This window comes from Neolamprologus brichardi, chromosome 6, assembly GCF_056152115.1.
Source record: "Neolamprologus brichardi isolate AB-2024 chromosome 6, ASM5615211v1, whole genome shotgun sequence".
In the NCBI taxonomy this organism is placed as follows: domain Eukaryota; kingdom Metazoa; phylum Chordata; class Actinopteri; order Cichliformes; family Cichlidae; genus Neolamprologus; species Neolamprologus brichardi.
In genome coordinates, this window is record NC_142109.1 from 6,560,033 (window position 1) to 6,580,775 (window position 20,743).

At 39.9% G+C, this 20,743-nt stretch overlaps 2 protein-coding genes across 2 annotated transcripts in view; one reads left to right on the forward strand and one right to left on the reverse strand.

The window, feature by feature from the left end:
* Positions 1 to 602: 602 nt before the first annotated feature.
* The window catches only part of ncf4 (neutrophil cytosolic factor 4), a 39,188-nt gene continuing 19,047 nt past the window's right edge, over positions 603 to 20,743 (reverse strand). Inside the window, exons 7-10 of the mRNA XM_087841554.1 lie at positions 13,498 to 13,596; positions 7,244 to 7,395; positions 6,402 to 6,467; positions 603 to 3,451 (exon numbers count right to left, since the gene is read on the reverse strand). Of these exons, the coding sequence (XP_087697680.1) occupies positions 3,244 to 3,451; positions 6,402 to 6,467; positions 7,244 to 7,395; positions 13,498 to 13,596 (525 nt within the window). The 3' untranslated portion in view covers positions 603 to 3,243. The remainder of the gene's footprint in view (positions 3,452 to 6,401; positions 6,468 to 7,243; positions 7,396 to 13,497; positions 13,597 to 20,743) is intronic.
* The window catches only part of pvalb7 (parvalbumin 7), a 46,426-nt gene continuing 39,071 nt past the window's right edge, over positions 13,389 to 20,743 (forward strand). Inside the window, exon 1 of the mRNA XM_006803797.3 lies at positions 13,389 to 13,738. Coding sequence (XP_006803860.1) covers positions 13,732 to 13,738 — 7 coding nt within the window. The 5' untranslated portion in view covers positions 13,389 to 13,731. The remainder of the gene's footprint in view (positions 13,739 to 20,743) is intronic.

Consider the following 20,743-nt stretch of genomic DNA (forward strand, 5'->3'; position numbering starts at 1 on the left):
CTGAATAGTTAAAAGGGTGTTTATGCTTAAAAATGGGAAAGTGTCAGTGGCCTCCAGTGTGATAAGCAACTTTTAAAGATGAATAATTTCAACAGTGCCTGAAAGAGGTTGTTAAAAAGAATATGATGGGAATAATTTTGCATTCAAGATGAGGTAAAAGTGCCTCTGCCAGCAAAGGCAATATCTGGATTTCCTGAGGCGAGTATGAATGAAATGCAGACACATGAGCGAAATATGAATGCTGGGTGTGAATGAAATAAAGCCGTGGAAGATACAGTTGTGCCTTTTGAAGCAAACATAAACAAAAGTGAAAACCTGAAATCCTCCTTCATTACCACATAAAGGTGCAGCTAAAACGTCAAAATAAAGAGTTTTGATTTTAAAGCTTTAAATGCAGTGAATAGCCAAGTCTTTGCAAACATTCAGAATGATACATGTTATGAAACATGCATGTAGACAAAATAATCAGAAAGACAACATGTCTTGGGTTTGAATGCAGAAAGACTGTGTGCGTAATCCTCATGAAGATTTAATAATATAGATTTGATAAGAACACAATAAGGGACACAATGTTTTTATAAAAGCTAAAGTGCAGCTGAAGTATCTAAATAAAGATTTTCTGTACCAGTGGCATTAAATGTCTGTAATAACTTGCAGGCTTAGTAATGAATGGTTTTGTTATTTTTGTTTAATATATAGGCTATCATCCACATCAAAAAGTACATAAATTGAAAAAACAGGCTTACAGATTACTCTTAAAGATGTTATTTAAACTCTATGCAAAGATGAGGAGAAGCTTTTGGGTTTCACAAGATTAAAAGTTTGAGTAACAGTATTGATCCATAACCCTGGGGGCAGATATGTTTAGGATTTGTATTAAACTCAATATAAATTTAAAGTTATTTCAACAGCTTTCAAACTTTTTCCCACAGCTTTCTCCTAAAGGTTGATAACCTTTACTACTGAGGGGGGAAAAAAATCCCTGTGGAGCTTTATAATGAATCCATTGCTATTTGGTACTTTGCATTACAATAACACAAAGTTTTCGTTGCAATTTTGAAATTAGCTCAAAACAAGCTCAGGTCCTTTGCCAGAGGCCTGTGAGTTTGAGGGTTCTTCCCAGTATCTTAGATGTTCCTGGAGTCCTCTCTACCTGGAATCTTCAGGTTTTGGGGTTATAGCTCCTAATTCTCCTATTACCAGTGTAAACAAATTTTAAATTTATCTTCTACATCTGCTCCAGTTGTTCCTTCAGCCCCTGGTCTTTCTCTGTTTTCCTGTGCTCCTCCTTCCCCATGTTGCCATCCACTGAGATCGACACATCTATCACGCCTGCAGTCTTCTGCCCTTGTCAACCACCACTATGTCTGGTTGGCTGAACAACAAATGTCTGGAACTTGAAGTCCCAGAGGAGCATAGCTCCGTTATTTCCAACCACCTTTCATGCTTGAAAATAACGACTTATTGTAGTGGGGACACCTTGGTATATTCTGCACTTGGTAATTTGTGTAATTTATTTGGAGTTGTCCTCCATTGTTGTCTTCCACAGAACCATTGAGTTTCTCATGAATGTTATTAATGTGCTGGTGGCCTTCTACAGTGCCAAGCACTCAAGTGTTGTAAGCAGTGTTGGGAAGGTTACTTTTAAAATGTATTCCACTACAGATTACAGAATACATGCTCCAAAATGTATTTGTAACGTATTCCATTACGTTACTCAATGAGAGTAACGTATTCTGAATACTTTGGATTACTTAATATATTATCATGCTGTTTACAACTACATGAATGTACTATTGCTGTGATTTATTACTGTTACTGAAGGTTACTCGCTTTACCAATACCAACTAGATTTTTAAATCTTAATATAAATGAGTAACAGTAGGTGGACATTAGGTAAGGCTGCACTTTTTGAGTGATCTCGTATAGAAAACTATTCCGCGCGTATATAAAACAGGTCCGCGGCTCTGAACCGTAGTAAAGGGACCTCTGACTAATACGTTGGGTTCTTGTTGGGCTCGTAGCTGAAAACTAGCTTTACTTTGTTGTCTGGGTCAACTTTGCTAGTGAGAGACAGAGAGAGGCGTTGAAAGGCTGCTTCAACGGAACTTATTGTTTCGGAGGAAAACACGAACACGGTGTACAGTCGAGTCTTAATAGCTTACTTACAGCTGGGCTGCACTGCCCATGAGGCTACATTCTTTAGGGCTATGCCTGTCACACTCTGTCTATTGCCTTCATATTAAATTATTATTTGAATAATAATTTTTAAAATATTTCGTCACGTCATTATGTGGGCCACAAGTAGAGGTGACATGGGCAGCGAGATTGAGACGCAGGCATTAGAGCCTCTTAGTGCGTGTTTTGTTCCGGCGTGGAATTACAAAAAATAGAGAGTAATCCCTTCATTTCAACAAAGTAACTGTATTCTAAATACCACCTTTTTAAACGGTAACTGTAGCAGAATACAGTTACTCATATTTTGTATTTTAAATACCAGTGTTACTGCCCAACACTGGTTGTAGGCTTTCTTGTTGTCCAGGCGGTTTCTCTGGTCGTAAGAGTCCTGGTGTGCTGCTTTATCAACCAGGAACTTGAGTTTGGCCTTTGGTGTTTCCAAAACATTTATTGGCAGTGGTCATGTACTGAACCCACTTAGCTTTGCTACTATGATGGCTGACCAAGCGTCCATGGAGTGCTGTTGCATCTTTAGCCATTAAGCATGGCTCACGTTGGGTCCAGAATCCTTGATTCTGTCGACATACTGATGGATGAACAACAACAACACCCTACTTTTAGGCATTAAAAAAAAAAAGCTTGAGGAAATGCCCTGCCCTAATTCCCATCACTGCTGGGACTTCATTCTGCTGTGATGGGGGACCAGAGTCTAATTGTCAAATAACAGAACTGAATCCTGTATATCAATAACTCCTGTTCAATTCCTTCTAATCTCTCCTTACTGAACTACTAACTAGACTGTAAAACTCTGTCAGAGAGCACATCTAACGGTTGAAAAGCCTCTAAACAAGCAGAAAAAAATTTTAAGCACGCAAAATGTAAATATGGTATTAAGTGAAATGACTGGAACATTTATTGAAACAGACTCAGAATGAATGTAAAAGGCAAACTACACAGAGCTCAAATCAGCAACTATACACTTGGTTAAATTCATTTTCTGATATGACACAACTAAATATTTTAAATATCTCTCCCAAATCGTTTTTTTCTTTTCTTCAACTTCTCTCAAGCCTCTGTATTGTAAACAGAAAGGTCAGAGGTCATGGTCACATGCAGTTCCCATGGAAACTGATTAACAGGTCTCTTGACTTTGTCCTGTTGACGTCTGCCCTCCTCGATCATCAGGTGGACATCCTCATCATCCAGGATACGAATAAGGTCACCATCAGGGTCGCAGTAGTTCAGGGCAATATCATCCACCTTGAAAACATTCCTGGAAGAGACGAGAGTATAAAAAATATTAAGCATATTCTACAGAAATAGAAAAACTATTTGTGGGTGTTGTTAGTTCTTGTTGGCAGAAATTCTGAGAGATCAGCAATTGAGATTGTCTCAAAGCCAGTTAATTGCCTGGCTCATAACCTGTTATACATTCAACTGGCAAATCTCATAAGGGCCATCCTGTTCAAGCTGCAGCTGCACCCTGTATTGTCATCACTCATCTGCAAGCTACTTTGCAACCCACAACCGCCCTAGCTCCTCCCAGCTATACTCCATATTCCATGTAGATGGATGGAAGTGTGAAAAAAATCCCAGAACAGAGTCATATCATCAAATATAGATGACTGCAGTTGGACTAACAACCACATTTTGTTATGATTCAGTGTTATCAGTGTTTGTGTTTTATGTGTGTGACTCCTCCCACCAGAGGATGGCTGTGGGTTTTTCCTTTTCTCTCTTAGGGGGTGGACACCTGGGAGTGGCTGCTGAGTTGTTGGGTGGAGTTTGTTCCTGTCCTAGGATTGGATAATTGGATGATCACCCCCCCAGTAATTAACCACCAGATGACAGCCCCCTGGCCCCCTCCCTCCTAGCCTCCACCATCCTCCACCACCAGCCTGTTTTCCAGTTGTTGATACTTAGAGTGCCTTTGCAAATTGATTCGCAAGTTTAACCTCATTTGTGTGTCTGGCGTTAGAGCCTTGATCTTGTAAATTGTTGTAAATAGATTTGTATATATTGTATATTGTGTATATATTGTTCCTTGCAGCAGCCTGGTAGGTGTGAGAAGCCATTTTTGCTGACTCAGTTTTCTCCTGGATTTCTTTTAGAATGTAAGTGAACTGTCTTTTGGTTGGATTTCTTTTGTATAGGGAAGCATAGGGACCTTTTTAGGGAGTTTTGTTTATTATTTTGGCATTGCTCACTGCTGAAGCAAATAAATGGCTGCTTAGCACTTTAAAAGGTACTATTGTTTTTGCTCTTTCTTGGGTGGTGCATGAGTGGGGGCCAATTTCTTGCTGCGTTCAATGCACGCCTAGATTTAGAATGTAACAGAATAAAACAGTCCTGAGATACCTTAGGAGGCCCATTTTCTGAGCTTCCTTGTTGTACAGCGCTGGCATCTGTCTTTTCTTTTCCTACTTCCTGTCTTCTCGTATGTAACCAACACCCTTTCCTCCCTGTCCTTATTCTCCCCCTCCCTTTTATCAGTGCTAAGCCATATTAAAACTCAAGACCAGGGTCTCATCCATCCTACTCCAGGGCACAATAGGCCTGAACACAAAAAAACAATAATGAGCAGATAAGCGGCGGAAATGAACTGATTATGAATGGGGAGGGCTAATAATCATAGCGTTCACATATCTAAATTACCAGATAATGAGAAATAGAGGGAGAGGGAGAATGAAAGAGAAAAAGACAGATAGCGTAATGAGCACATGCATCCGGTGATGTTGCTGAGGGAAAGATTGCAAGAGGGGGGACTTGGAAGTCCCACAGGAACTAATTTGATGAGTGGTGAGGATTGGCAACTGGCAATTTACAGGTTTGCAGTGCACAAGGACTAAATATGTTGACCCTCAGGGCAGGTCGGTGAATTAATGGATTCATACCCGTCGTTGTTTGTTGTGGAATTTCATTTTAACTCACAAAAAATGAAATGCTGAAAGCGTGCTCACAAAGGTCAGCAATCAGCATAGTTCATCAGTACATGCTGGAAGAAACATCAGATATGGAAATCTGCTCAATTTTGCATGGACAAAAGCTTAGATTTGTAATGTAAATTGCAACCTTTTAACATCTAATTGCTCATGTAGAAATAACCAAAACAAGTGGTGTTTTTAATTCAGAAAAGAATTTGGAAGAATATTTGATATAAGAATATTTATGTGAATGCATGTACAGTATGGTTCATGTTTCTGTGCAAAGAGAGTTTACTGAAACTGTTTATGAATTAAAGCAGTCCAGAATTTTAATGGAATAAAAAGCAATTGGATCTGGGATCACATTCATACAATCTTTAGTAAACATCATGAAAACATTTAATAAACTGCAACATATAAACTATGACTATGTGAGAGAGAACCAGAAGTAATTTGCTGTTAGATCCTAATCAATCATTTTCTAATGTCTGTCATAGTTAATGAAGTCGGTGCTGTTGTGCCACGTGTGTAAAGGAGTGCAATCCTCCTGCTGTGGATGGTTTCTGTTGCAATTTCTTGCCGCTGGTATGCAATAAACTCAGAAGAAAAACAGAATCAGATTACAGTCATTGATGCTGAATCCCTTTAATTTCATCTTTCACAATTTTCACTGGAGTAATAGTAAAGCTGAATTAAATTTCCCAGTTCAATTCAATTTTATATATATGTGTGTGTGTGTGTGTGTGTGTGTGTGTGTGTGTGTGTCTGTGTGTGTGTGTGTATTACATTGTAAAGTAAAGCTCCTAAAAATCTGTTTAGACTTTTCTCTAACAATCAGATCTTGTTAGAGATCCTTGGCCAGCACTTGGTGATACTGGGGAAGAAGAACTCCCTTTTAACAGGAAGAGACGTCCACCAGAACCAAACTTAGCTTCTATAATATTTCAGACCAACACTGAATATAAATATATAGACATATTTAGGAGTTATAAGATGCGCACATGATGCACCAATAGACCAGTAACACCTCAGTGCAAATGTAAACAGCTGAAAACAGCATGAACGTCTCCTTTAACAGTATTCACAAGCTTTAACCAAGTAAATCATTATCACATTTTAGAAGGTGTGGTAATTTGCTTACATGTGTGAAGTCGCTCACAGTAATTTCTCCCTCAGCGCCGATGCTAATCTTTCCCATATAGGTGTAAATGCAATAAGGGTGTGGCTTTTTTATAACCTAAAATCCAGCACTACTACAAGACTGAGAGCAGATTACTGAGGAACTGAGGATAGTTTTACCTCATGCGAGACAGCAGGTCCTTGTATGATGGCTGGATGCTGAGTTCCTCTTGTACACACACATCTCTGTTAAAGAAGGAACACACAATTCTCTTATTAAAGCATTTAGAAAACTGAAGGCCTAAAAATCAATATACACAATGCTAATAGGGGAGATTCACTTTTACATTATGTCGCCTGCAACAATAAATTCAACAAATTCACAGTAACAAATTCAATCCAAGGTTTTTTGTTGGATTTTGTTACATCTGAAATCTGACTGAAGGGGATTCAAATCCCTCCACAAAGCTGAAGTGAGAAATGCAGTATTCATTTTCTTTTAACTTCAAGAACAAATGTGCAGGATTTAAGGGATGTAATTGTACAAATAGAAGATAGTGCTATATATTAGTGTACGATCACCTGTAATGACTAACTGTAATGTTTTCATTACCTGATGGCTGAGGCTAACATTTGATGTTAGTCATCTGAAGCCATTAAAGCCTCAAAGTATAAAATTAAAGGGGACCTATTAATGTTTTTAATTTTTTTTTTTTTCAGGATTATACTCAAGCAGCTTTGCATGATTCACAGTTTGAAATAATCCTTATTTATCTTATCCTGGGCCTCGGTGTATCCCTCAGTTCATCCACTGTCTGAAACAAGCTGCTTATCTACCTTTAAGCCAATATTCTTGTGATTCATTTGAACCGTAATTTGCATATATCTGTGGTGATCATATGAAGGATCTCTTCTCACTGGCATGATACTGTTTCACGAGTAGCATATAAATAAACAATGCGTTTAAAACCTGAAATCTAATCGCACACGATATCGTCTTAGCTCACTAAAGTCAGACAGACCTGGTGTCGACTCCAGAAGGGGTGAGCAGGCAGCAGCGGAGACAGCTGTATGTGTGGCCTCCACTTTCACCTTCAGAGTCACTCTCAGGGAGGGGTTTAATAATCTTCACAAAGGTTTCTGGGAAGATACCGGTCTGATTGTTTACTGTACCCTGAAGGAGAAAAAAAAAGAACAAGAGGAAGAAGCGCATAAAGAAGAGGAAGCAAATGATCAAAAGATGAGCGAACAAATGAATTATGTCTCAGAGGATGGAGTGATAGGGGACTGATGATTAGACAAGGTGATGATTTAAAGGAGAGAAAGAGAAGAAAGCAGCATGGAAGTGCATCTGGAGAGACGTTTTCCCGACTAATTAGCGTGTTCATAATATGCTGCTGATGTTGGAAGCACTAAACACAATCATACAGCCTTTTTACTACACCCTTGGTGTCTCACTGTGTTACTCTGCAGAAACACATACAGAAGCTGTTTCAAAAAGCATCCAGCACTTTCACACATTTATTGTAGAACAAGGAAGCAGTATTATGTGAAAAAAGCCTTTCATTGTAACGCGCCGAAAGCACAACTTTGGATCAAGTACAATGATGATAACACCCAGTCTGTCCTGAAAAGTTGTATATTCAAACCTCTTTAGTCAGCTGACTTGTATGTTATCTAATGGGTGTGAATTTAATAAAAATGGAGCATTTGTAGTATCTTGTGTTGCAACTTTAAAGCAATTGATAAAAGTTAAGTTAAAAAAAATAGGATCTGAAGACAGCACATCCAGATAATCATTTTGTTTCTATCACAACTTCATGTGCTTCTGAGGTCCGTGGAAAAGGGCAAAAGTCTAGAGAGCTTGAAAGACATTGTAGTTGTAGAACAACTTTGCTGCTTGATTGTTGTGGTTCATCCTGCAGCCTGCACCTGGATTACCAAATCATTACTTTGGAGGAGGCTGTAAAACTTTATGCCTTGGCTTCATTTCAGGAGATTACATAATAATCAACGAACATTTATGGGCAGAACATTTTTTCTAATACACCCCAAATACTGACTGTACCTTTAATTTGATCTTTATACTATGGGTATGGATGGAGCTTCAGCCTCTTCCAATTCAGAGCAATGAATCTATGTAATCAATAGCCATTGTTTTTTATGAGGATTAAAAGAGGCTAAAAAGGAAAACGGCATTTGTGCTTTATTTCTATGTTCAGTAAAAACATATCACCATTCAAGAAATACATGTATCCTTATATACTCACTTGATAATCTTATTGCAAGTTAATGTGCTTAAATAGTTGAGCTTAGTCTTTCTTAAATTGTAGTAACAGTACTCTAAGTACTATGAAGTACTACAAGAGGTACTTTTACTTTATTGTGACCTTTTGAAGTCTTTATTGAAAAAAATGACAGAACTGGTTGGTTAGTTGGCTGTTTGGTTAGTTGGCTGGTTGGTTAGTTGGTTAGCAGGAATAAGGTTAAAAAACATGGACAAAAAGTCACTGATATGCAATCATGTGAAAAGAAAGTTCACACAGACGTTGTTTGGCACTTTACTGCTGTTGAGCAGTCAGATGTGTGTTTACTCAATGTGAAGAAGGAAAAACATCTTTAGGCAGGAAATTATGGGACCCATCAGTCTGGGAAGAATTACTGTATGAGGCCATTTACAAATTATTTGAAGTTTATAAATCTACAGGGAGAAAGATCTTTCACAAATTAAAAATATTCAGGACAGCTGCCAATCTTCCCAAGGGTGGACAACCCCCAAAGATTTGCTCTTTTTTTATTTTAGCAAAAAAATATTCTTCAATTTTGAGGGATTCTTGGCTCTTCAATACATTGAAAGTGGTAAGATTAATCAAAAAAAATCTGATTACCACTAATTGGATTACAAACCCATCTAAGCTGATATTGTCCCTAGAATAGATCATGTTGAAACAAACCTGGATCCTGCTTTGTGTCATTTTCTGCGGACTCTGTAGACTCGATAGAAGTCACTGGTCACTGCAGTCATGGGCTGAGTATGTTCTACTACCAGCGTACTTCCAGTTCTCCTTAAAGTCAAAGCTGACGACCAGTCCAAGCCTGCAGGCTTCTTTCTCTGCATCAACACTTCACAGCTGCTCGCTTCTATCACTCTCCTTTCAGTTGGCCGCTGAGCAGCACTGTCGCAGCAGCTAGTGATGAAGTCTGTTTCTCATTGGCAGCTTTGCATCCGCTGGATTTGTCGGTTTCCAAAACTGTGGTTTCACTCTGGTGTGTTTGAAATGTTTACCTTGACGCACCAGTATGCCAGTTGGATTTGTCACGTTTTCCACCCACATCCACTCTGTCCACTGACTAACTCAACGCACTCAGTCAACTTTTCACAAGTTGTAAGTGTTGCATTAACCTCACCCCCCATCAAAAAAAAAACAAAAAAACAAAAGACATACTACTAGTGTGGATAACAGCGTTGCCAAAAAAGAACAAAGCCTCAGCATTTTGCAGTGTTGCATAAGGACAAATAGATTATGTTTTCTGTTACTTTTTTTTCTATCTCTTTAGAAAGCCGGGGGCAGGTTAAGTTCATCCTCCTCCTCCTCTGTGGTGATTCTCTTCCCTCTCCCATCAGGGCAGCTTCCACCTCCTTTCTCTCTCCCACTCACCCAGCGTCGTTCTCACATCTCGACACCTCACACAGTTTTATCAAGCATGTTTCTTTACCTTTTTTTTCTTGACCTTTTTTTAAGTGAGTGATGAAGAAGAATTACTATGACATCTATTTGCCAGCAGCCATATTCCAGCATTGCATTTTTAAAAAAAATGCAGAGTATTAGATAAAAATATCCACTTGTGCACGACTCATACATACAAACAGTGAAAACTAGAGCAGAGCTGTGGTCACCGTAGTAGGCTGATTCCGAGTAGGATGTTGTCAATCTTTTTTTTAAATGATTGTTTTCATTATAGTTTAACTCACTGGACCACTCGACTCTGATTTGCCACAGAGCTGGCTCTTTATCCTCTGCAGTTAAAAAAGGCCTAGTGAAAACATTTTTAAAAATATGTAAAAGACAAATAAATCAAACCAAATCAAAAGATTATTGTAAAGCAGCAGGTCCATACAAAGCGTTGCTCATAGTTGTTATTCTAGATCTCAGATTGGGCTGAACTCTTTGTGGATACTAGTGGATACATATTACAAACCTGGCACATCATTTCTTTATCATTTCAGATTTCGACATACTCAGACCAAATAATAAAGGAATAAATAAATCGACAAATAGGCAGATGTGCATGTCTTTCAATTGATAGTCTGCAAACATGGACACTGTCATGGCTTGCCATGTTTGCGGTTTTTCTTTGTTTTTTCTGTTTTTTGTTTACATTTACACATTTCCTGTCACACATGTCTAGAGACCAGTGGCAATCCTCAAAACTGTGTACACGCTGGAAGCAATTTGAAGCGACGGGGCAACAAGAGACAAGAGAAAGTGAGTGACATTTGATCATTTAAGTGACTGCAGGTGGAAAAAGTGCCAGTGAGGAGAAGTTGGAAGGACCCACGATAAACTCTTCGCAACTTCCAGGTGAATAACTGAAGCAACTACCAATGACAATGAAGAATACTGTTAATTGACATATGAAAGGCTGATGTCCTGCAGGTTTTAGATATCACCCTGAAACCACACATGAATCAAATGATTAGTTCATTACCAGGCTTCTGGAGAACTTCAAGACATGTTGAGGAGGTCATTTAATCATTTAAATCAGCTGTGTTGGATCAGGGACACATCTAAAACTTGCAGGACACCGGCCCTTGAGACCTGGAGTTCCCCCACCCCTGTGTTAAAGGGTCACCTATGAAACCAAAACCCAGAAAAGCTGCAAGCAAACAGCTGTTAGCTTCAAAGCGATGTGTTACCAGCAAATCACTTCCAAAGTGTACGAGGGTCTAACAGTATCTGTACGACAGAAGAACATGTGAATCCCATGACGGTTTCACGATTGCTTCCTAGAGCAGGGGTGGGCAACTCCAGGCCTCGAGGGCCGGTGTCCTGCAGGTTTTTGATATTACCCTGGGTCAACACACCTGAATCACATAATTAGTTCATTACCAGGCCTCAGGAGAACTTTAGGACATGTTGAGGAGGTCATTTAGCCATTTGAATCAGCTGTGTTGGCTCAAGGAAACATCTAAGACCTGCAGAACACTGGCTCTCAAGGCCTGGAGTTGCCCAACCCTGTCCTAGAGTTTACTGGCTGTCGTTAGATGAAATCCACTGCAAGAAGTCTTCTGCACCAAAAACATCCACACGACTGCTTTGGTCACAAGCGGATGGCAGTGATTGCCTATCGTTTACAAGGAAAACACAGAGCTGTCTGCAAACACTGTTTACTATTCGAGTGTTTTTCCTTGTGTCACTCATACTGCAGGATTTATCTTACTTTATCTATGGACTTCAATGTTGTACTTTTATTACCAATAAAGTTGTGCTTTTTGTTTATTCCACCTGCCTCCTGAGTTTGCATTTGGGTCCTCAACCTGCAAACTGTAACAGCCTTTAAAGTAAAAGTTGTGCCTTCCTCCTTAAACCAATACGTTTCAAAGGACACTTTTACTTTTACACTGAAGGTGAATGTTGAGGTTTCAGCGACACTCCTCACAGCTGCATCTTCCATAAAAACTACAGGTGACCGCAGCGATCAGTTACTGAAGTGTTTGTTAGGAGGTACAGTGGTTTGAAAACGTGTTTGCCCCCTTCCTGTTTTTTTGTATGTTTGTTACACACATGTTTCAGATCATCAAACAAGTTTAAATATTAGACAAAGATAACACAAGTCAAACTAAATCCAGTTCATAAATGAAAGTGCTTGTAATTATATAAGGGGGAAAAAATCCAAACATACGTGACCCTTCGTTAAAAAGTGATTGCCCCCTAAACCTAACAACTGGGCCATCCATAGCAATGAAGTATTTGCAATAACTGGCAATGAATCTTTTACAGTGCTGTGGAGGAATTTTGGCCCACTCATGTTTGCAGAATTGTTGTAATTCAGCCAAAGTTGAGGGTTTTCAAGCATGAACCACCTTTTTAAGGTCATGCCACATCATCTCAATCAGATTCTGGTCGGGACTTTGACCAAGCCACTCCAAAATCATTGTCCTGCTGCAGAATCCTCCAGTACACTTCAGCGTGAGGTCACAAACAGATGACTGTTTGTAAACAGCAGAATTCATGGTTCAGTTATTACAAGTCTTCCAGGTCCTGAGGGAGCAAAACAGCCCCAGACCATCACAGCACCATATTTTACTGTTGGTATGATGCTCCTTTTTGTTGTTTAAAGGTCTTTTGTGACCTCTTAAATGACATCATTGCATAACCTGTTTACCAATTACATTACCAATTACATTCCTTTTTGCCCTCAAAACAAATCAACCTGACTTTCAGTCAGCTTGATTTGAGTGAACTCAGCTTTGAGAGCAGAGCTGCCTGTAAGCGCATGAATCTACTGCAACGCTCGCCAAGCAGACACTCGCATCTACAATGGCTTCTTTGTGCATCTAGCTGCTGAGTTCTACGCGCGGGTTATTGATTTTGAGGAATTTGACTGCACAAGTGCCAAAATATAATTCCATATAAATATACATGTTCGTATATTTACTGGAATATATCTGTGCACACAGTCCGGGCAAACATTAGAACAGTCTGCGGGACTCAGATGTGTGTAAAACTAAAATATCTCAATCTTTTGTCCATCAGTTTTGTCCATCTTTTGGAAGAGGTGCTGGACAACTGGAAAGTGGATGTGTGTGCATTTATTTAGGCTGCAGTCTCTCTGTGTTCTCCTTACTTTCTTATCCTGCCTATTTTTTATCTACTAAGTTAAAAGCAGACAACCATCACTTAACTTTCTCTTCTTCACTCTTCTTCATAATTGTATTGCTCATTTTCCCTCTCTTGATGTTTCCCTAATTCCATCTCTCTTCATTGCTCCACTCTGATCTTTAGCTCTTCTATTTTTATTCCTCACTTTTCCCAATATACTCCCAATGAAGACACCACCTCTTTCAACGTAAAAAAAAAAAACTCCTCTTCTTTTCTTACATCTCATCTCCACCTCCACCTCTTCTTTATTTTCCCACCCCTCCCTCTCACTCTCCATCCAGCTTTCTCAGGCTTCCACTCTCCCACTCTTTCGCTGCCTCTCTCCTTCTCCACCTTTCTCTCTTTCTCTCGTCCCTCTCATATTCTCGCACTCTTTCTCTCTCCGTTCTTACCTCCAGCCAGTCGACATTGACTCGTCGCAGCAGGAAGATCACCTCTCCCTTCTTCAGGTTCAACTCCGCCTTGCCGTTCCCGCGAAAGTCAAACATCGCCTGAGAAACACACACACACGCACACATACACACCACAAAAGAGAGAGTACACACACGCACACGCACACACAAAGTCAGTGAGAGAAAAGAGGAGCGATTTAAAAGAGCATACGGATTCAACACAAAGAAGGAACAATGACGGGTAAGACACTTTTTGCATGTGTATAATTAAGAGAGGAGAGAGCGAGAGAAAGAAGGGACGCTAGAACAAAAATTAGCCTGAAGATGATAATATTTTTGAGCAGAAAAGATATGTGATAGAAAGAAAGTGAAGTTGTGAGTCTAAGAAGAGTTTTAAGGTATGTTTGTGTAAGAGAGAAATAAAGCACAGGAATGAGGAAAGGAGGGCTGCCGAAGTAGCAGTGTTCTTGCTGATACTGGTAAATATGTGTAAGCCTGTCAAACTCTACATGTGTGTGTGTGTGCGAGCTAACACTGCAGCTGAGGATCAGTTCCAGTAACAACTATTATATATTTATGGAATTTTGAGAATCAGAAATAAAAGTGTGACAAACGCTTGCATCCGAGGTTAACCATTTTTATAGATGCCTATTTTTTCTAATCTAGAAAACATTTATGTACTATACCTGCATGTGGCACCGTTTACATAACATATGATATACAGTGTCTGTAGTCACTTCTACAAGCGTGAGTGTGTGTAGGATGAAGTCAAAAGCTGGTACGAGGACAGTGGAAAACTCAAAAGTTATACAGCCTGAGGAGGCGCCACACTGCAATGTAAAGGTGTGTGTGTGTGCATGTGTGTGTATGAAGGGGTGGCTAGATACTCGACTGTCCTAGTCTGCATCAGTGCGTGTGGAATAAAAGCCTCCCAAAGTTGAATTTGCATTTTAAGTAGAACTCAGTAGAGTCATTACCGGGGCTCTACACCTATTCACATCCTTTTGCTAAGAGACTCCTCAAACACACAGATGACAAACAGCCTATTACACACACGCACATTGTGTAATACACAACGACAAACACACTCAAACTACAATAATCTTTTACTAATACTTGTTCTGTATTAATCTGGAGTGCGCACTCAAATACACAACATTCTTGTTGGTGTACCGCGCACTCACATTAGCATTCACGCCCCACACGGGCGTGAATGCTAATGGGGAAGAGGACGAGGGAGGGAGCTGGAGTGGTGGTGGGGTTAGAGTGAGAGACAATGGGAGGAAAGCCATTTCATGAGGGAGTGAAAAATAACAAATACAATTTGGAGAATCAGAGAGGTTGGGAGCGACTGAAAAAAGAATGCAGAGCGGTTACATCAGCGGGAGGGAGGTGAAGATGAGGAGGAGGAAGAGGTGGAAAAAGAGGAGGAGATAAGAAAAGTTAAAGTTAAGCAGAGGCACGGTGCTGGGGAAGGCAGTGAGTGAGTGAAGGAGTGAGATAGCGAGTGAGTAGGGAATCTCTGTTTTTTCGTACTTCATGATTTGGCAGGACGTGAGAACTAGGCTGCTGAGGGATGTAAGATTGAGCACATGTGTGGACAACAGAGGTAACGCTCTTGTAAATTCACAGTGATGTGTCACATGTGCTGCCTCCTGCACACCATCCGTGCAGCTCTCTGACATAAGTGAATGGAGGATTTCCAGTTATGTGTTCAACCTGATCCTCCTGACACACTGAGAGAGGTTCATGTCTGTCATGTTTTGTTTTTAAATTTGGTGCTTTGCAAGTAACATCACCAATTCCAGCTAATCTGTGATCTTTTTCTAGGCATTTTGGCCGTTTCTCCACACGTAAACTATGATTTAGGTCATTGAAGATGGAGATGTTATAAATCCCTTTCCTGTAGTGGAAACAGAAACTTTTGTCTTGTAACATCAAAGGTGCCTTTATGTTCTTTTTGACACCAGTTAATTATGTTTCGAAGCATATGATTGGCCAAGATTTCTGTTCAGTTAGATTTATATTTGTTTGCCTGCTCTTAATATTGTTTGTTTGTTTTTGGATTTTTGCATTTTCATGAGGCCATTTTTTCCAAACGAAAGCTGTTTTAAAAAATACCTGAGTGAACGGAGCTTTAATCAAGAATCACAATAAATGCTAACGCTATGTTGTCTACTGGATGTGTAAAAGCAGCTGTTTACCAACATGCTAGCTTTGACATGTTCGCATGGTGTGCGCGACACTCCTGCCAGAGACACAAATCCCCTTTGGGGCCATCCTGGTCAAACAGGAATAACTGCCTGCTGTGTTGAACCCTTGTGACAAGGGAGCAGCTGAAATTAGCTTCTTCTTTATGGTCTGTATGGAGTATGCATGTTGTTGCACTCCCCCAAGTGGCCAAAAATATTACTGCAGGTTCAAGACGTTTTGAACTGGTTCCTGTGGTAAGTACATAGTATACTTATCGTATCGTATCAACAGGCATATACAAATTGAGTTAACCACATACAGAGATGGTAATATGAATAGTGACTGTAAATAAATACATGCTGTAAGCCGTAATCAAAAACAACAGAAAGTGCAGAGTGCACCACCTAAATTTAAATTCAGGTGGTGTTTTTGTAATTTCCTTCATGGATGTCACTCCTGCGATGTTTGGAAATCCCATTTTGACCACTTGCAGGCACATCTGCAGAGCAAAGTGGATCTCCTTAACCCACATTAAAAGTGAGCGTTTAACTCAAATTGCACTGAACGTACTAGCTCACGACCTCAGGGAGTAAGAGTACAGCACGCTCGTAACAGTCTGACCTGGCAGGGCAAGTTCTGTTTCACAACGCAGCAAGCATATCCGTGCATGCTTCTGGTCACGCTGCTGACCTGATGCACCACCTTCTGGTTTGGGTGATGTGGGTGTGTAAATAATAGCCACAGATCTAACTTTTGTCACCATTCAATCTTGTCTGTGCAAATCCATAGAGAAACAGAACAAAACAGGAGTGATCTAAAAACCAGTACGAGCACCAGCAGCTATGAGCTATCCACAAGTAGACACAGACACAATCACTCAGCCTTTTGGTCACACCTGATATAGCCTGCATTAGAAACTTGGTGTGTAAATCCTAAATTTTACTTTCAGTTCTGTGTCTGTGTCCAAATCTGAGTGTGAGTGAGTGCACGTGTGTGCTGCATGTGTGTCCACAGAAAATGAGACGCAGACTGGTGGCAGATTAATGAAGCTGGGGAGAGAGGGAGCTGGCTGGATTAACAATCCACTGAGATTACCCTGACCCTGAGGACACGTGCGCTTTGAATTTGGGGCTGCTATTTTTAATGCATTATTCCAGACGCTGTTTTTATTACAGCGTTGACCCGCCGCTGCCTGTAATTTACAGATGATGGGACAATGTGTTGGAGATGATAAGCTGGTATCTGTAGCACAAACACAATATATGATGTGACAAAGCAATTCCCCATCTTTCTGCACCTCTTTTCTCTCTCTCCAATGCAGCGCCAGCTTTATTCCGCCTCTTTATCCTTTTACTTCTACTTGTCATTTTCCCTTTATCTCTGTTTCAGCCTGTTTCATCCAGAGACTCCTTTCTGTTTTTAAACTATGTCCCTCTGCGTCTCCATTAATAATTTAGCTTTCTAATCAAGTCGTCAGCTTGATGAGTGTAAACTACGAGTTGTTGGTAGGATTGGGCTGCGCATAGACATATGACTAAGTGTTAGATGCAATAAACGTTATGATGGTGATGTTGGTCGTTGTTAACATTTATGGGAGCTGGGTGGGAAGAAGTTGTCCTTAATGTTATCCTGAGAGGCACACAGGAGGAAATCAAAAGGGGTTCAGTTCAAGCCCCCAGCAATCATTAGCAGAGCTGAGCTTTGAGGTGATTTTAGCAATGTGATGACACTATGATCATGTGATGCCACATGACCCAAAAAGATTGTCTGCCATACAACACCGTAACAAAATGACCACCGGACTCTTTATCTGGCCAGTACAGTGAATTTTAGAAAGACTGTAAGCCTTAAGGAAGTAAGCTTTCATACATTTATAAACATGTAGTTTTTTCTTCTATTGTCTTATTCCAGCATTCATTTAAATTCCTCACAAAAAGAAAAGGAATCAGCTCCTCCCCCCAGCAGTGACATCAATAGAGGCAGAACTGAAAGCAGTCAAAGCATCTGTCCCTTAAAATCTGTCTTTCCTAATGTATCACAAGACACATTAGTGGTGAAAAAAAGACTTCCCGATGTCCTTCTCTGTGTCATTTCTTGTTTTCAACAGCCATGCAAAGCAAACTATAAGACCGTAGAGTCTCGTCTTTGTCTACACACACGCTACTTTCATTATCGTACGCGGAGGGTTGGTGTTGGTACACCGCACGGCGAAAAGCCTCTAAATGTAGTCGCACAGCCCTTGGGTTCAGAAAGCCACAGGGGCAATCATCCAGTACAATTAGTCTTTCACTGACCCCGCCTTAATGAGCTTGTTAAACCCTCAGCTCGTTAGTGTGGCAATAGGGAGGATGATGCTTAATGGAAGTGTCTTTTTTAAATGGATGCCCCATTTCCTAGAAGGCCTGGGGTGAAGGATTATAGTAGAAAACATGTCTTTTTATACATATAAGAATGGACACAGGTTGCAGAGGTTGTGTGTGTGTGTGTGTGTGTGTATAGTACTGTGCAAAAGTTGTAAAACACCCCTCATTTCTTTATATTTTGCTTCCAATGAGACAGACTTTGTTTTTGGTGTTGAGCGAAAGTTCTCGAGGGTCTCTAACGGTCTTTCAAAGTGCTCTTTGGACATTGGCTGCTTTTTCATTCATGTTTCAGTCCAGTTCTTGTACCTAACTATTCTCAGGGGAAAGTTCTCTTTTTTATTAATTTGTTAAGTATAACAAAACAATGCAACTCAACAGAAGAACCAGTGTTCACAGCAAACTTAGCAAAGAACCAGTTAGAAATTGATTCTTTAGGCACTTTGTTATTAGCAGCAAGTCACAAATATTTTTCCCCCATTTCTGAAGTTGATTCTATGGAAAATGCCAAAGACAGCACAGTCTGACTGGCATAAAATAATGTATTTGAACTAATAAGGTGGAAGCTATACTTAAACTTGGCATATCTAAAGGAAGGAGTGGGACAACACTCTTATGGAGTGATAAATCCATATTTGAAATGTTCTGGAGAACTACTCTTGAAGCCTATTTGGACAAATTATAAAAACATTTGCTGAGGAGAGTTCAGGCTGTATTAAAGAATAAAGGAGGTCACACCAAAATTGACCTTTAAGCTTGTTAGTAATGCACAAACTCGGTTTTTAGTCATTTTTTTCCTGTTTCTCAAACAGAAACACATTCATAAGTTAAAGACAATGACTGCACTTGCTAGAGAGCAAGACCTTGAATCTCAAAGCGTAGATTGTTTTTCAACTTTCAACAGATTTCCACTGATGCAAAATTAGATTGATGCGAGTGATGGTGACAATGAGCGAGGTAATGGTTTCTGAACCGCTAGAACTTTGATTTTTGTGACTCACCGTTAACATGTGGCTCACAGTCAAGTAACTGTTCAACGTATTGTTTACAGTATCTAATATGGCCAACATCTAACAGGAAGAAACACAACGTTGCTGACGTAATTTCTGCCTTAACCGTCTTATCCCTTGATAAGGACCTCTTTGATTTTTCATTTTCTAGTTTTATTGATATTTTTCCTACCCTTTGTGATTCTTTAATATATCTTTTTGCCTTTTTTATATTGTTTATCTATCTTTATTTCTTTCCCTAACTCAATTTTCAGATCAGCCAAATCATGCCACCAGCGTCTGCCTTGTTAAAGTCCTGCTAACCACGAGCAGCCTGTCCCGTTGACCTTGTCTGAAGCTCATAGTACTACAGCTGACAATTACTCATAGCAGTGTTTGGGGGCTAAGCCTGAGCTAATACTAAGTGGAGTGGAAAGAAGTGCTGCAGCGTAAACGCTAACACTTGTACCGACTCTGCTGTGACAAAAGCTGCGCTCTGCTCTTATCCATCAGGCTCAGGCTCAGGCTGGCCATTGATCATTGTTTGGACAGCCACTTTGGTGTGCTGGGAAACACGCAGCAGGACACACACCAACACACACTAACGCACAGAGGAAGGATAAGCTTTTCAGCTAGAAAAGGAGAGAAAGCTAAAATAAATGTTGAGTAGGCTGGCAGCTTCATGAGTAGAGTACACCAGTGTTTTACTTTTGTGTGGGAGAGAGGGGAGAGAGAGAGAAGAGGAGAGAGTAAAATGGAGCTGCTTCTTTTAGTTTGGAAATAAAAGACCACTGAAGTGTGCAGAGAGAAATGCAATGTGTGTGCCTGCATCCTTTTTTCCATGTCGAGCAAGGTTAGTAAAGTTAAATGCTTTTGAAAGGCGATATAGCACACAGAGTTCAAGAACTGAAACACACTTTGCCTGAGGACATGTACTCATATTACAGACTCCATACTGTGCAGACATAGCCGCTTACACAACCGAGCAAAGGTGTCTCTCTCTACAAAGTAGTACAAATGATTGCTTCATCAAATTAGCTGACAGTGGATCGATTCAGCTATTAGTCAGTGTTGCTATTATGTCAGCTGTGAATATTTCAATCTATCCCTAAACAACTTTAACTTGCTTCAACAGCTTCAGAGAAATTAATGGAACAATGGTGCGATATAGCCAAAGGGAGACACTTCAGGTGGACACAGGTAAAAATAAATAAATAAAGCCGCACATGATCTGTTTTCTTAACTGCTTATCCGGTCCTATAGGTGTGGTACACTCTGGATAGGTGACCAGTGATTTTCACAAAATACTGACGCAAGATGGAAAAAGGAAACGGTCGTTCTATGGCGATGATTTTAGAAAAAAATCTGCTCTGTAAATTAGACAGTAAATGAAATGTGAACAAACACAGAAATGAAGCCATAATGTTTTTGATTATCTTTCATTTTGCTGTAAATGCTGCTGCTGAGTATGAGATGAAACAGATTTGAAGAAAAAAGCCTTTAACAATATTTGCTGAAAAAAAACCATTTTTTTTAACATTATTTTTTGACTTTTTAACTAACTTGCAACATCACCATTTGATTTCCTACATTATTACATTATACTGACATTTATTTTGTACTGAAAGTTGGAGGTACTTCAATAAAAATATACTTCAATATCGCAGTATAATCTCCTTAAAAATGCACTACTTGGCATACATG